Here is a 17,607-nt window from a genome sequence, read left to right as displayed (position 1 = left end):
CTGTCTAATGAGACAGGAAACTAGGTTTTGAGGTATAGCCAGGGAATCTCATAAAATGTGAAGTCTGGCAAGAAACCTGAAGCCTTTCTTGGACTTTATGCAAAGATAAGTGCTCTAAATTAGTTAAATTAAAGGTGCTATAAGCAATGTTGTTATGCATGCATACATTTACCCCTACAACCTGACAGATATCACTAAAATAGGTGTCCTGAGAAATCACACCTGTCTCTGTGACAGCCCTAGGCTCTGTAAACAGCAGGAAGAGTCAGGGGAGCAGCATACACTTCTTTTTTGTGTGTGTGTGTGTGTGTGTGACTGTGAATCACTCTGTGCATTCTGAAAAAGCCTTAAAGTTGTTCATTAAATATTCAAAGGAAACTTCTGGGAAACATACCATAAACATAACTGAGAAACAGTTTTTGAGATTTGTGGTGTACACTCTTATTTACAACTTCAAAAAAATCATGTTTACAAAGATTATTGGAGTATGTTTACAAGAAAATACTATTTCTGTCTTTCTACTTCAAAAATTGTTGAAGTCAGTGTGTTACTTGCAGTCTCTTTGCAATTATTTGTGAAATTTACTTGCCATTTTTGAGTGACAATCTTTCCTAGATTTGTTTTTCAAGCAAATACTACATACCCCACCCAATACAACACACTCAAAAGGTTTAAAAAGTGCCACCAAGATTGAACCAAATATCCAGAGCATTATCCAAAGTGTTTCATATATAGGCTATGTATGTAACACTTTGGATAATGCTCTGGATTGTTGGTTCAATCTTGGTGGCACTTTCTAAATCTTTTGAGTTTAGACTGTGTTTAGACTCAGTTTAGACTCCTCAATTAGAGGAGTCCAGTTTAGACTCCTCTATTAGAACATAATTATTTGGTAACAGAATGAAAATCACACAGAAACTGGGCAGTTGCAGAGACCATGAGCTTTGATGCGCTGCTCATTGCACTACATAGGATTTTTGTTTACTGTGTAGAGGTTTTCTTGAGGAGTTGTGGAGGGTAAAAAAAAAAAAAAAAAAAACATGCTCTGAAGAACATGAGTCAGCGTGTAAAGCAGAAGTGATGACAACAAGCAGCACAGATCAAGAAAAACTCACAATGCACTGTGAATGGCACAGAAACCATCTCCCTGAGAGATACAAGGGAAGGTACTCTTTCTGTTTTCAAAAGCTCATGAAATATTCATCATTCAGACTTGGCTAATTCGGGCCATCAAGATCTTTAAGGTGAGTTAGTATGACACAGATTGTCAGAGTCGGCGAGCGAGGGGGAGAGAGAGAGAGAGAGTGCGAGCAGTCATTTTCAGACTATTTGGTTATGCATTAAAAATGCATGGGATGAATTACATTCTATTCCTGGCCTCTGTTGAGGAATTCACACTAGGGTCCAAAATCGAGCACTTGGCAAAACAGAGAATAAGAATAACTTTAAATTTCCAATCTCTGAAACTTCACTTGAGCAGAAAAGAGCAGTAAAGTGTTCAATAAAATATGATTTTACTGAATATTTAAAACAAAGTATGAAGAAAGTGTATCAGTTACACTGCTTAAGGATTTTTGGACATTACTTCAAAAAGGTAATATTGCACCATTAAAGCAGCATCAAAAGGAATCACAAAGTATATACATGTTTCATTCATGAAATATGAGAAGAAAGAATTTGAGTGAATCGTGAATTGGAGAGGAACTATACATTGCTTTGTTCATGTATAATACAACAATTGACCTCAGAATGGTTTTACAAACCACTTAAACTCTGAAATTAGTTCTGCATGTTTTAATGAATACGGCCCCCATTTCTCAGGAGTCATGCCCATTGGATGATGCCAAACAACTGGTAATAAGATCATTCAAGATCATGTCCGATAACCGATAAAATGACCAATATTGATATTCTACTTTGTCTAAATAAATAGAAAATTTAAGCAATACAACAATGTACAGCATCAAAAGTGGATTTTCCTTTTGAGATATTGTGCATTTCTATTGTTTGCATTTCTTCAGGAAGTCAGCCTACCAATGACTTATATACAGTGGCCTATGTGCAAAAAACTTGTATATGAGAGTACTTTTATTTCAACTACATATATAACCTTTAAAAAATTGACTTTGAGAAAAACTTTTCAACAAGCTCAATAAAAGTTTCCATGAGTATGTTCAGTCTGAAGTAAATTCACTGAACACAACAAGACTTTCCTGAAGTCCTCCATCCACGGCCCTCTCTGAGTTCAAAGACGACTGAGCTGGGTTCACTTCTCTCCGAGCGAGCACTTTCAAGCAAGCTCACGGCCCTGACAGCACGGCTTTCATAGCTTCTGGCCAAACATGAGTGAAATGGCCCAGTGATTTGATGGAAGCATGAGAAAGGATTTTGGCCGAGGTAACAGTAGGCTACGACGCCATGACCACAATATCACTCTGAGGTCAATGCACACAAGTTTACGCATTGGAAATGTCACATCTTGAAGTCTTCAGAAGGGCACACATCACCTTTCATTTCAAAGACAGATTCACTTGGTTCACTTCTCTTTGAATAACACTGATCGACCTCCTCAGTTTGAATATATACAGAGGAAAATCACCCAAAGGTTTTAAGAGCTGTAAAACTTTTGCATCAACTGCCAACGCTTCCAAAAGAGGAGGTTTGAATAAATCAAAACTTGCCCCGGCAGTCAGTTCTCTCTCTTGCTTTTGCCTACTCATGCTGCCCTGTTACACCAACACAGTTCCAAAGCCAAATCTTGCACCATTTTATGCATTTCCACCACAGTAAAAACTGTCTCTGGCCCTTAAACAAGTTGGTCACAAACTAGGAACCATTGTCACCCAGTGGCTCAGAAGCAGGACAGTATCATGAATTTTAAAATGACAAAAACAGCGGCTCAAATCGCCACAGAAACCACACAAAAAAAACGTACATTATAGTTCACAAAGATGTCTTTTTTTTTAAGAGGGTGTTGCACATTCAGTAGATGGATGCCATATCTGATGTTTGACATGCTGCACAGCAACTCGACAATTTTTTTTCTCCCTTTCTGTCTGAAATAAAATGATTTTAATTTTAAGTGTAAATTGATCCTGACAATCCTATAGGGTTTTTAATCCTACTAATTAGTAGTAGTAATTTGCCATTCTAAAAAAAAAAAAAAAAAAAAAAAAAAAACTTTTAGTTTTTTCCCTGCGTGTTTCAATTTGCGGACTAAAGCTTTTTATTTGTTAAAGCTACATTTAACCTACTAATTGAAAATCATAAAAATATTATACTTAAAAAAAAATGTTTAAAAATAATCATAACATAACGGGCCCTATCTTGCACCCAGCGCAATTGACTTTGTACACTGACGCATGTATCATTCCTATTTTGCACCCGTGCAAAGCGGACTTTTCCCTCCACAGACGCACGTCGGTTAACTAGCAAATACACTTGCGCTCCCCGGGGCGGTTCAGCGCAAAGAGGAGGCGTGTTCCGGCGCAAACGTTCCCTCATGCTATTTTGCAGGTTTAGAAAACAATTCCGCCAGTGACCAGGAAAAACCTAGTCTAAAGTCAGTGGCGCGTTGCGCATGTTATTCATGCTATTTTAAGGGCGCATGCTTGGCCATAATCAATGTAGCGTGTGCACAACGCGCATTACAATTTGATGCTCTCATCTACACAGAAGCAGCCGTTTTCATTTTTGCAAATCATACATTATTACTAGGAAAAATATTAGGTCTTGTAGGTCTTGATAAGCCTAGGGCTTCTACGTATCCCTTTTCGAACAGTGTGATTATTATGCAAAAAAAAGAGAAGGTTTTGTTTTTCTTGATTTTGTTTTATTTTTCTTGATGGATATTAATGTGTTGCTGTCTTTGGTTTAATTTATTTTTTAATTGTTCGAAATAAAGATTTCATTCATTTATTCATATTAATACACGAGGGAAATCATTGTTGTGTCCATGAAGATGTGAAAATAAAATAGGCATAAATCTAGCTTACACATTTAATCATACGCCCAAATTATCATACGCCTGTTTAACCGAAGCTAATTTGGGTGTGTTTGTTTCTCCATCCCCAATGTCACTTCTCTGTGTTTTACGGCCGTGACGAGGACGTCGGTCTCCTCGGCTGTGAACCGCTCCTGGCGCGCGCCTGGCAAATCCGCCATTATAATAGGAATCCGCTTAGAAAAAGCGCGCCTGCTCTTAAAGGGAATGTGAGATGTCGCTCTGATTGGTTTATTTCACGTTACGCCCAAACCACACCTATGAATAATGAAGCTACTTCAGACCAACCCCTTTTAGATTTGCGTCGGGCGCAAGAGTCATTTATCCCGCTGGGAAAATAGCAACAGCGCCGAGACCCGCCCACAAAGTTACTTGCGCTTTGCGCTTTGACACTTGCGTTTCAGATCGTTAAAATAGGGCCCAACATCTTGAAAATGGTATGAACATTTTCTAAAAACCATTTGAATCATAAGTGGCACATTTGTTTTCAGCTATACTGAATAATTGTTTTATCCAAAAAGACATGAACTACAATGTAAATACATTTACTGAATAAATCCCTCAATGCAGAAAAAAAAAAGAAAAAAGAAAAAAAAAGTGACTCAATAGAAGATGTGGATTACTGGACTAACCAGTGGACCAATTTCACTGCAATGTTGGTTTGGTCATTCTGAAATGGCTGAAACAATGTCTATCAAAATGATTGGGTACAATTACTCTGAGGTGCAAGTAATTTAAGACATACGATAAAAGAGCAACAGCAGTTTCCCAGATTGCAACAACTTTGACGACATTGTTCTCTTGAAGACTTGGGATGAAAACAGTGCTTTATTTGCTAATGTTTTATGCAATATTCCAATTCTGTGCACAAGTTAAATTCGCAAATTCGGATGGAAACATAACTTCTGACTACTTCAATTACTTTAAGAGATACATTACTGTAGGCCTATATTCCCAAAATTATAGTATATAGTAGGGGTGGTTAATCTGTCTGATTTCCCGATTCGATTCGATTACGATTATTGAAGTCCCGATTCGATTACAGTCGATTTTCGATTATTAACGATTCTCGATTAGCGATTATTGATTTTCCAGTTCACAACAGTAAACGAAAATACACTACAAAGTGATTGCAGTATTAAAAAAAGTCAGCTGCTGAATTACTTAACTCTTTTATTGAGTAACAACTCAAAGCACTTTCTGTGTCGTGTAGTTATAACTTCAGAATTATTTGTATGTAGCTTATGTTCTGTAGAACACAGAAATGAATACATCACATCGTGTTGTGACTCAAGTTGAACTAAACAATAACAAATAAATGAAAGGCTTATTTCCTTTATGAAGTAGATCAGAACCAACATACTGTAGAAACTGGACAATTTTCTTCTAGAAAGACAAGGTGTTCAGCTAAAGATATTAAATAGCAGTCCCAAACTAGCTTTTGTTAATACAATGTTGGTATGAGCCACCACAGTATTTTACAAATATAAAAAATAACACAAAGTGAAAATAAAGTGGCATTTTGGGGTTAATATTGTAACGACAGTTACCATGGTGAATACACAATACTAACAAGAGCTGTTAATGAAACATGGAAACTGGTCCTGGTGAATAGAATGAAAATCATCCCTGCATGCAAATCCTTCTCAGCTAACACACGACGTACCAGTAACGTGATTTATTGGTATTTTACTTTTATTTCATGACTTACTAATTTACAACGTAACAACGTTGCATGCTTGTAGTAGTTTCCTTTGCACTATACAGTGAAGCGATACACGGCGCGCCCCTCCGCATTTGCGCGTGCAATTGAAGAGTGTGCGCTATGAGTACAGTATAACGGCTGACAGGACAGGAACGTCCGTTTTTCTGAGGTGAAATACTTTTTATTTCAGCGTACACATACGTCACTGCCTGGTAGTTCCTATATTGTGCTGGGTTTTCTGAAGTAGTTGTGATTCGCCTCTCATAACATAACATGCTCTAAATGCACGCAGAGTGGATTTTTTTTTTTTTTTTTTATCGCGGCTTTGAACGATTACGTAATCGTGGCATCCAATTTTTTTTTATTTTTTTAATGAAAAATCGATTTTTGAAAATTGAATAATCGATTCATACTCGTCCATAACATACTCGCGATTAATCAATAATCGATTTTTTTCACCACCCCTAGTATATAGTATACACTCACCTAAAGGATTATTAGGAACACCTGTTCAATTTCTCATTAATGCAATTATCTAATCAACCAATCACATGGCAGTTGCTTCAGTGCATTTAGGGGTGTAGATCTGGTCAAGACAATCTCCTGAACTCAAGCAATTTTGAGCGTGGCATGGTTGTTGGTGCCAGACGGGCCGGTCTGAGTATTTCACAATCTGCTCAGTTACTGGGATTTTCACGCATAACCATTTCTAGGGTTTAAAAAGAATGGTGTGAAAAGGGAAAAACATCCAGTATGCGGCAGTCCTGTGGGCGAAAATACCTTGTTGATGCTAGAGGTCAGAGGAGAATGGGCCGACTGATTCAAGCTGATAGAAGAGCAACTTTGACTGAAATAACCACAACCGAGGTATGCAGCAAAGCATTTGTGAAGCCACAACACGCACAACCTTGAGGCGGATGGGCTACAACAGCAGAAGACCCCACCGGGTACCACTCATCTCCACTACAAATAGGAAAAAGAGGCTACAATTTGCACGAGCTCACCAAAATTGGACAGTTGAAGACTGGAAAAATGTTGCCTGGTCTGATAAGTCTCGATTTCTGTTGAGACATTCAGATGGTAGAGTCAGAATTTGGCGTAAACAGAATGAGAACATGGATCCATCATGCCTTGTTACCACTGTGCAGGCTGGTGGTGGTGGTGTAATGGTGTGGGGGATGTTTTCTTGGCACACTTTAGGCCCCTTAGTGCCAATTGGGCATCGTTTAAATGCCACGGCCTACCTGAGCATTGTTTCTGACCATGTCCATCCCTTTATGACCACCATGTACCCATCCTCTGATGGCTACTTCCAGAAGGATAATGCACCATGTCACAAAGCTCGAATCATTTCAAATTGGTTTCTTGAACATGACAATGAGTTCACTGTACTAAAATGGCCCCCACAGTCACCAGATCTCAACCCAATAGAGCATCTTTGGGATGTGGTGGAACGGGAGCTTCGTGCCCTGGATGTGCATCCCACAAATCTCCATCAACTGCAAGATGCTATCCTATCAATATGGGCCAACATTTCTAAAGAATGCTTTCAGCACCTTGTTGAATCAATGCCACGTAGAATTAAGGCAGTTCTGAAGGCGAAAGGGGGTCAAACACAGTATTAGTATGGTGTTCCTAATAATCCTTTAGGTGAGTGTATATACTATAAGTAATAGTCATGTTACGTAGTTACGTAGTTACGTAGTTACTCAGTTACACTGTTCGGCTCTCACGTCAGTGGAAAACTGGTGGGAAAAAAAAAATAGTAAAAATGGGTTGCTGCTGCAAATCCTGCCGCAGTTATCTCCTCTTGCCCTTGCTTTCACTGTTTGCTCAGCTGGCAAAATCAATATCGGAAAGCAACTCAGAGTGCCTGCAATCATAACCTGACCAAAACTGAGACCTTCACCAAAGGAAATAAGCCATCAATGGAAGTTAAACTTCCTTAAAAAAAAACATTTGAATGTACTGTATTTGCTCTGCAACCTACCAGCCTTCTCTTTATTGGAATAAACGATCAATAGTGCATGTTAAGCAATATCCTAGTCTTATTGACTTGTGACTGGCCTAACAAGAGATTGTTTTTGTGGCGCCCTCCGCGCTAACGTACACATCAATGACGAGGCTGGTGCTGTCGGAGAGAATCCAGTGACACGTCCCCAGTGAGTAACAGCTAGGCAAACAAACCATGTGAACTGTCTACTCGAAAGGGTTACAATCTGTGTAAAATCCAAATCAGTCAAGTAGAATAAAGGGACAGTTAGCCATTGAAAGCATTTCCTCTGTGCTGTAGAAATGAAAGGAGACTGACATTTAAGGCAGTAGCCGTCTGTTGTTAAAAGGAAGCATAAAGCATGCAACTAAGAGACAAAGAAATACTTATAATGGCACAAAATTACCATGAAAGTAATTTGAAAATCTTCCAAAGAAAGAATTAAGCATAATTTTCCAACTATTTTGAGCTGAGTGCACGGAAGCGCCAGGGCCGTTGCATTCACTCGGAAATGGCAGCTCTGTTATATAGCGAACAGCGTGAAAGTGTTGGGTTAGATGTCAGTAACACCTCGGAAGTTCCTGGCTGTACTAAAGATTCTTCTTCTTTCATGCTCTGGGGTCTTTTCATGGCTTTGTGCTAAAAAATCTAGCCATCTACACCTAGGAAAACCTAAATGTTAAGCAACTGCCTTCAGAAATGTCAGCTTATAAAAGCAGATACATTTTCACTGTGTTTTTTCAGAATTGACATATAGTAAGGTGGATGTATTAAAATTAAACAACCGTCAAAGATTTTCTTTGTGTCTTAAAGAGTTCCTTTGCATCTTATATCTGTGTTTCTCCTGAAATTATTATAAAAATGCTTGTTTTCAGAAACAAAAACTTGGAGTACCTATATATTACAGAAATGAATTCCAGAAGTTTGAAGAACGGTTTGTACTTCAATAAAAACGATATGTATTGAGAAGGGGAAAGAAGAAACATGATTTAATTTTGCATCTTGTTCATCAAATGTTCTGAGGTCATGCAATCGCTTTGCGTGAAGAAACAGTTTTTACATTTACATTTTTTTTTTTTTTTAAAAATAATAATATCTGTATTATTAGTTTATTAAATATCTCTTTATTATTGATTTTTTTTTTGTTATTATTGACTATAATTTTAGCAGTGGTCTTTAAATAGTGTGCAGTGCTTCAGTTTTCAGAAATGTTGATTCTTTAAATACATCCTCTTTATAGGACCGTCACAACAGCGACAAACCATCCTCTCATAGCCAACATCTATGGAATTTCTGTTTCTGCCTCAGAGTAGAAGATAAAAACAGTCATTATAAGAACGTTTAAAATGAAAAAGCAATTACGAGATATAAAGGTTCTAGATGGTCAAAAAAAAAAGTGTTTTGTTGTTTTTCTTAAGCATGCATGTGTTTACATGCACACTCTTAACCCGATTGTGCTCAAGTCGACAATGTCAATACGGTCATGTGACCCGTTTTCCTTCATTAGTGTAAGGCCATAAACGGCTTAAGCATAAACCGGTCAACACAGCCAGAGTTTTGCCCCTTACCCCGATTTCACCCGGCATGTTAACCTGCGTTAAGTCGGCTCATTGAAGCGCTCGTGTGTGATATGTGACGGGAAAGCAGATTTAGACAGAGTGAGCATTTCGCGGTAAGGGAGGAGGAAATATATCACAAATTGCGACTCTTTCTCGACCAAAGAAATGATAAAAATGTGTTCTCATCATGTGCAGCAGACGTAGAAGTGGTTCAGTCAAAATGCTGCATCTGTAACTGCATGAGAGGAAAATATATGAGACTGTAAGTTCCCCGCTGACATGTTGGAACGCTCTTCGGTTTCTAATGCTTTTTTTGAACATCTCAACCGACACAGCAAATTGAATACTCGGAATCAGATAGACTCATGATTACATTTTGACGGCACTACCAGGAAATAGGTTTTACCTGATTTATGAATAAAGTCTTGTAAACGCTGTTTACCATGTTGTTTGTTTGCATGTAAACCGGGACAACGGGTTATTCCAATAAGCTGATTTTTGGGAGTTATTAGCGTATCGGTGTGCATGTAACCGTGCTCTGTGTTATACTCAAAATCTTTGTTTATTTTTGTTTTATAAAAAAAAAACGGTAACACTATTTTACAGTGTCCTTGATACATATGTTACATGTACTTACCATAGTAAAAACAGTAAATTATGCATTATGTAGATAAATACACACATGCATTTATTTAAGAAAAATGTGTTATTTATACATAACATATTTTCCTCACTGTATATATATATATATATATATATATATATATATATATATATATATAAGTATTTGAACACCCTGCTATTTTGCAAGTTCTCCCACTTGGAAATCATGGAGGGGTCTGAAATTGTCATCGTAGGTGCATGTCCACTGTGAGAGACATAATCTAAAAAAAAAAATCCAGAAATCACAATATATGATTTTTTAACTATTTATTTGTATGATACAGCTGCAAATAAGTATTTGAACACCTGTCTATCAGCTAGAATTCTGACCCTCAAAGACCTGTTAGTCTGCCTTTAAAATGTCCACCTCCACTCCATTTATTATTTACACTCCACATCACTGTTGGAGCAATCATTAGAAAATGGAAGAAGCTAAACATGACTGTCAATCTCCCTCGGACTGGGGCTCCATGCAAGATCTCACCTCGTGGGGTCTCAATGATCCTAAGAAAGGTGAGAAATCAGCCCAGAACTACACGGGAGGAGCTGGTCAATGACCTGAAAAGAGCTGGGACCACTGTTTCCAAGGTTATTGTTGGTAATACTAGGGCTGGGCGATATGGCCAAAATTTCATATCCCGATATAGCTCATTTGATATCCCGATAACGATATACATAACGATATAGCAATTTTTCTGTTAATTCAGTTCATGAATAGTCTACCGTAAATCCTCTAATATTGGCCTGTATTCCATTACCGGCCGGGTCTCTAACATTGGCCGGTCTCGCTGTTGGCGGAGGTAAATAATTATTAGAACCAACGTTTTTCTGGGCAGGCCACAACATTATGCTTGTGATAGTAACATGCAAATACCACAGGGGGGCAATGTTTGCTAACGAATCCAAGCCATAGCTACGGTAGCCTGGTCATGTCAATACATACAACCGGCGTAGCGTCATAGAACGTCTCTGAAAAGGTTCACGCCCACTTTTAGGGGAAAACAAACCGGCGAGCGCCATACACAGTATCGGATTGAGGACGTGTACTAACCCTTACAAACATGTAATTTGTATTTAAACATTTTTTTTTTCACACAATAGGCTACCCCTATTATGTATTTGTATTTAATTAAAATTTTCCACACAGTATTGTGTATTTTTATTTTATTTTAAATACATTTCCATGTATTTATGCCCATCTCTGCCTGCCATTATCCTCAATATCTTGCAGTTATGGAAATATCATGAATTACGGATGATGCTATCGAAAGCTAAATCAGGCTAGTTGTATGGCTGGACAGAAAAGTGCACTCAGTAGCTACTCTAAATATAAAGACATAATATTATACATTTAAAGATGTTTACTTCTTAAAACCGAAGTAAAATCATTCACTGGCTACCTGGTGACTCGATGAGGTACGAGTAAATGTCCGGGTAAGACACTTCTGGCCACTGGGTGGGGTTGTTAGACCAATTTGACGCTGGTAGGGACATGTTTTTAAGTTGCCCAAATTAAGTTTATAAATGTATCGTTCACGCTCTATGGAAGGCAGGGTGGACATATAATTACTCGACATATTTCATCTAAGTGATTTCTGAAGTTATACACGTCTGCCTGCTGTGTACGGACGTTGTTTTGTGCCGCTATTTTGTATTGAAGTCTATGGGAAGTCTGGTTTGTTTTCCCCTAAAAAGGGGCGGTTACGAAATTTAAAGTTAAGTTCCCGGATGTGCCGGTTGTATGTATCACTTCGCTCTAGACTCGCACGTGACGTGAGACTTCAGTCGGCTAACGTTGTTTACCATGGCAGCCGCGGAGCCAAAGAGGATTTTTGGCGAAAATCTATTTTTTAACCCCCTGGGTTCGACAATCGCGCCGGCGCGATAGGTTTTTTTCTTATAAGTGCAAAAGAGATTCAAAATATTCTGTTGACTTTGATCTTAATTACGGAGAGCGCGCGCTATTCAAACGCAAATAATCTGAGGCGATCCACGCAAACCTGTGAACACCCCCAATCAGTTGGATATGTTAACTTTCAGGTTCACCTCGTTTTCATTTCGAGGAGCAACGGATCCGGTTGAGGAATAGGTCAGTTCTATATTTGCTTTGTTCTAATCGCAATAGTGTCTGTACACGCAAAAAGACTGTTTAAATATGAATCGCGTTTCTCTCTTTCTCTGTGTGTGTGTGTGTGTGTGTGTGTGTGTGTGTGAATGAATGAATGCACAGATGCGCGCTGTTGTGGAATTACTAACGGGTTGGGTTGGATGGTCATCTAGTTGAGAATTAACTTACCCTGGTCTGAACCGCGTCTACTACCGTCTTCCTCCATGTTTGTTTATATATTGCAGCGTGCATAGGCATGCCGTGAGGTTAATTTTGCCGTAAAACGCCTTATCGTGGCGTAAACGATAGAGCCTTATATAAAACGATAGACATTTTCTATCGTCCAGACGATATATTTCGTCATATCGCCCAGCCCTAGTTGGTAATACACTAAGACGTCATGGTTTGAAATCATGCATGGCACGGAAGGTTCCCCTGCTTAAACCAGCACATGTCAAGGCCCGTCTTAAGTTTGCCAATGACCATTTGGATGATCCAGAGGAGTCATGGGAGAAAGTCATGTGGTCAGATGAGACCAAAATAGAACTTTTTGGTCATAATTCCACTAAACGTGTTTGGAGGAAGAAGAATGATGAGTACCATCCCAAGAACACCATCCCTACTGTGAAGCATGGGGGTGGTAGCATCATGCTTTGGGGGTGTTTTTCTGCACATGGGACAGGGCGACTGCACTGTATTAAGGAGAGGATGACCGGGGCCATGTATTGCGAGATTTTGGGGAACAACCTCCTTCCCTCAGTTAGAGCATTGAAGATGGGTCGAGGCTGGGTCTTCCAACATGACAATGACCCGAAGCACACAGCCAGGATAACCAAGGAGTGGCTCTGTAAGAAGCATATCAAGGTTCTGGCGTGGCCTAGCCAGTCTCCAGACCTAAACCCAATAGAGAATCTTTGGAGGGAGCTCAAACTCCGTGTTTCTCAGCGACAGCCCAGAAACCTGACTGATCTAGAGAAGATCTGTGTGGAGGAGTGGGCCAAAATCCCTCCTGCAGTGTGTGCAAACCTGGTGAAAAACTACAGGAAACGTTTGACCTCTGTAATTGCAAACAAAGGCTACTGTACCAAATATTAACATTGATTTTCTCAGGTGTTCAAATACTTATTTGCAGCTGTATCATACACATAAATAGTTAAAAAATCATACATTGTGATTTCTGGATTTTTTTTTTTGATTATGTCTCTCACAGTGGACATGCACTTACTATGACAATTTCAGACCCCTCCATGATTTCTAAGTGTGAGAACTTGCAAAATAGCAGGGTGTTCAAATACTTATTTTCCTCACTGTATAATATAAATTATATATAAATGTATATACAGTATATACATGCAAATATTTCTTAAATATATACATGCATGTGTGTGTGTATATGTATATACAAAATAATTATACACAGTACACATACATATATTATGTAAACACAAACTTTTATTTTGGATGTGATGAATCGTTGCACATCCCTATTTTTATTTTTATTTTTTTTACTAACCATAAAGGCGAACAGGGGCAAAGAGTGAGTAAATTATAACCATTTTCAGTTTAAAAACACTAGCATCGCTTTTATATGTAACTGATCGCACCAAGACTGTTAAGGGTCTCTTTTACCTGATAAGTGTCCCACAGGCGAATGGTGCAGCGTAGAGGAAGTTCTCTCATAAGCAAGTTGTTCATCCAGCGGAAAGCAAACTGCAAATACTCCACCTCATACTGCTGCATGTGGCGATGTACCATCTCTGTTCAGAAAAAAAAAACAGCACAATAAATCACCACCCTGTCGTCAATCACCCTATTCATCTATCGCAAACAATTAAAGCATCATTAGAATCTCTTCAGTAAAATTGAGACCAAACAATAAATGACAGGCGCTCGGCGGACACAACACAACAATAACACTTATTCTCCTCGCCGCTTTTCCCGCTCACAGACAGCAGACACAGTTCATGGATGACAGCCTGCCGGGCGTAAGACATAACACCCTAATAAAGCCGTAAAGAATTTCTCCGTCCATGCCATCATGTGCTCGACGCTGTCATGTAAGCATGAGGTAATTACTCAGCTGTCAACCCAATGTCTGAGCGCGTTATGTTAGAGAAGAAACGCCAGCTTTATTTATGGGTGTCTCTTTAATCAACAGGGACGCGTCTACTGATGGGTAGAGTGTGTAACATGCATGACTGCGTGAAATATAGGCATCTTCATTCGCCTCCTGATAAAGATGGCAATCTTTGGCCATCACACGTATGATAGGATACGGTTGAGGGTTGTGGGTGATATACTGAATATTCACAATATATAATTATATATAATCAGGGGCCAAGCTCCGAAGGTGCGTACGCATCTATTATAATCGTTCCTATTCTTCTTCTTCTGTTCTGGGAGTCTATGGCAGCCCATAGAAACACTTGCGGGAAAGTTCTGAAATTTGGCACACAGTTAGGGGACAGTCTGAACTGTCACCATAGCAAATCTGGAGTCTCTAAGGCAGCGGTTTTCAAACCCTGGGTCGCAAACCCTTTGTTTTACAAAAGCACAATGTTGAGTTTTATTGTAAGTGTACACAAATAAAAGTAAACACTTTGCAGTTTCAAATCATGTCCTGCATGAACAAAATAACGGAGTATGTTGACATGTTTCCACTGTTCAATCGCACTGGCGCCTCACGCGCACACAACATATTCCATGCAGCATTGCAATCTTGACATCGCAGCCTGTTCGTTATCAAAATAAAATAGTCAACCTAACATATAAAAATTAAACTTCTCTATTTAAATAGTCAGTCGTACAATTCGTAGCCTAGCATTCAGCGTTTCCAAGCACATTTTTGTGCATGTGAAAAGGATTATTTTTTAAATATTGGAACGTGAGTGAATTAACGTACAAAGCCTGTAATGAATAATAGTTTAGCATCCAAATTTTCCGATTTCCGATTTTCACGAAAATTAACAGATTATTTCCTGACCATGCCGACAAAAAGATATGGAATTAAAGTAGATTCATCAAACCGTTCTTGAATAATGTGCGAACTAATTCGACGAAGTGCCCGCCAAAATAAACGTGAGGCTATATTTCCTCAATACTTTTGAGTGTTCTAACCAAACTTGGTGTGTGTCATGACAACCATGACCTGAGGTTACTTGCATAGTTTTGGCGCAGTACCACCTAATGGTCAGGAGATATGAAACTTTTCAGTAGTTGTTAATAACTTCTGAAAGGTTTGGCCAAAAATCACAAAACTTGTCTCTTTAGATTCGGTACAGTATGCCAAGTCGAACGATACCCAATTTCATAACGGAGCCACCTATTGGTCAAAAGTGATAAACCATTAAAACATATTACTAGTGACTGTATTTGATTTTTCAGGCATTTTGCCTAAAATAATCTTAATGTGCTTTAAATTGCTCATTGCAGTTGGTCTGATGCTTCCAGCCATGATGGCCTGATTTATCGTGCCTTCTTTGTGCTTGGCCCCTTAATTGCTGCTTGCAGCTATATTTATATAATATAACATTATAATAAAATAGTCTTCAGTGTCAAACAATCCTTTAGAAATCATTCTAATGTGCTGATTTGCTGCTCAAGAAACAATTATTTTTAATGTTGAAAACAGTTGTGCTGCTTTATATGGTTTGTGGAAAATGTGCTACTTTAAAAAAAAAAGGAATCTTTGATTAATAGAACATTCTTTTTCAATAAAGTCTCCTCCTGTAATGCCAGATGAGGCTGGAGAACACCTGACAAGAGATCAGAGACCATTCCTCCATACAAAATCTCTCACGATCCTTCAAATTCCCAAGTCCATGTTGGTGCACACTCCTCTTCAGTTCACCAACTCATCTATATGGTTCAAAACCTTAACCTCAACCTTTGTGCTCAGTGACCTATTTTTTGTGTGTTGATTTTGATGTTTGTATTGGTTCATTGTCCTGATGGAAGATCCAACCAAGGCCCATTACTGTATGTGATTTCTGGCAGAGGGAGTCAGGTTTTGGTTTTTCTTATCTGTTGTTATTTGATAGAATCCATGATGCCATGTATCTGAACAAGAGGTCCAGGACCTCAAGCAAAAAAAAAAAAAAAAAAAAAAAAAGGCGCACAACATTAAAGACAGCAATATATTTAACTCTAGACATGTGTATTTAAAAAAAATAAAAAAAAGTATCCCTGTGTGCACCAAACCCAGCTTTTTTTAGTTTCATCTGACTATATAACTCAGTCTTGTTGAAGTCCCAGTAGTGTCTGGCACTGAAAAAGCAGATGACTTTTCCTGAATCCTTCCCTCGCGTTTGACATTTTTAGAGGCTTTCAGACCCATTTCTGCAATCCTTCAGTTGTTATCCTTGGAGAGTCTTTGGCTACTCAAACTATCCTCCTCGCAGTGCATTAAGAAAATATAGACACTCGTCCTCTTCCGGGCAGATTTGTAACATATTTAGTTTATTGGAACTTCTTAATTATTGGTGGAACAATGAAATTTCCAATGCTTTAACTATTTTCTAACAGCCACTTTCAATCTTTTGCTGCACTACAGTATATTTTTTTGTTTTAACAATTGTGATGGGTGATTAAAGGAATTTGGCCTTTGTTTTACCTCATATTTTCTGTGAAACAGGAAGTCATGGCTGGAACATCTCATGTTCCTAGTCAGCCTTGAGTGCTATTAATGGGATTATACCTCAGAAATATTTTACTCACAAGAACTGTATTTTACGTCTTGTAATAAACATTTGAATATTGAGGCAACTATGCTTGTTTGCTTAAAATTATGGTTCCTCTGGGTTCTTCTGGATTCTTATGACATTTGTATTTACTCTACAAATATCATACGAATGTCATACAGAGAATGTCATCATAAGGACAATATACAACCCCATCTCCAGAAATGTTGGAACATTTTATAAAATGCAATAAAATCAAGAATCTGTGATGTTAATTCTCTTTAACCTGTTAAGCTGCAACCCCACTTTTGAAAAATCCCCAGAAATGACATACCCAAACTGAAACAGATACAGTTCATGAACCCTTTGCATTAAAAGCACAAGTATGATCTCATTTGAAAGCTGACACCTGGCAGTTTATTGTAAATGTAGAATTAATTATTGTCATAATGACAAAAATTGTTATAAATAGCTTCAAAGTTTTGTAAAATTATTAGAAATAAATTTGTATGAAACATCCTCATGAAAATAAAATTGAAGTTGGCACTGGAGCAATCTAGAAATGCACTACAGCTAAAGCCATATGTCTAAACATTCTATGTTTAAAATCTGAAGATAATAAGTCCAAAACTCTGTATTTAGTTAAATGTTTTTCAAGACCATGTCAAATGACTTTATTTTGATTTGACGCTAAAATGCTACTGATGTTTATTGTCATCTTCTAACCATCTATCCAGTATATTGTCTCTATTGTTTTGTGGTGCAGACGATCCCCATTCAGTCTCAGTCTCCCCCTGCACACATTCACACCTCTCCAGCCTGGTTATGGCTCGAAATATGCATTTCTTTTGTCTGCATTATAGCTACTAACGACTGGCTATTCACAGGCTATTCATAG

At 38.3% G+C, this 17,607-nt stretch overlaps 1 protein-coding gene across 3 annotated transcripts in view; it reads right to left on the bottom strand.

Annotated features, from left to right (window-relative positions):
• The window catches only part of tbc1d22a (TBC1 domain family, member 22a), a 162,744-nt gene that overhangs the window by 38,246 nt on the left and 106,891 nt on the right, over positions 1-17,607 (bottom strand). For all 3 annotated transcript variants that reach the window (XM_084406331.1, XM_084406333.1, XM_084406332.1), the window contains one exon: positions 13,660-13,787. In XM_084406331.1, the coding sequence (XP_084262457.1) occupies positions 13,660-13,787 (128 nt within the window). The remainder of the gene's footprint in view (positions 1-13,659; positions 13,788-17,607) is intronic.

Source organism: Rutilus rutilus (assembly GCF_951802725.1).
Source record: "Rutilus rutilus genome assembly, chromosome: 4".
Classification (NCBI taxonomy): domain Eukaryota; kingdom Metazoa; phylum Chordata; class Actinopteri; order Cypriniformes; family Leuciscidae; genus Rutilus; species Rutilus rutilus.
This window is presented reverse-complemented; position numbering and strand designations above follow the sequence as displayed.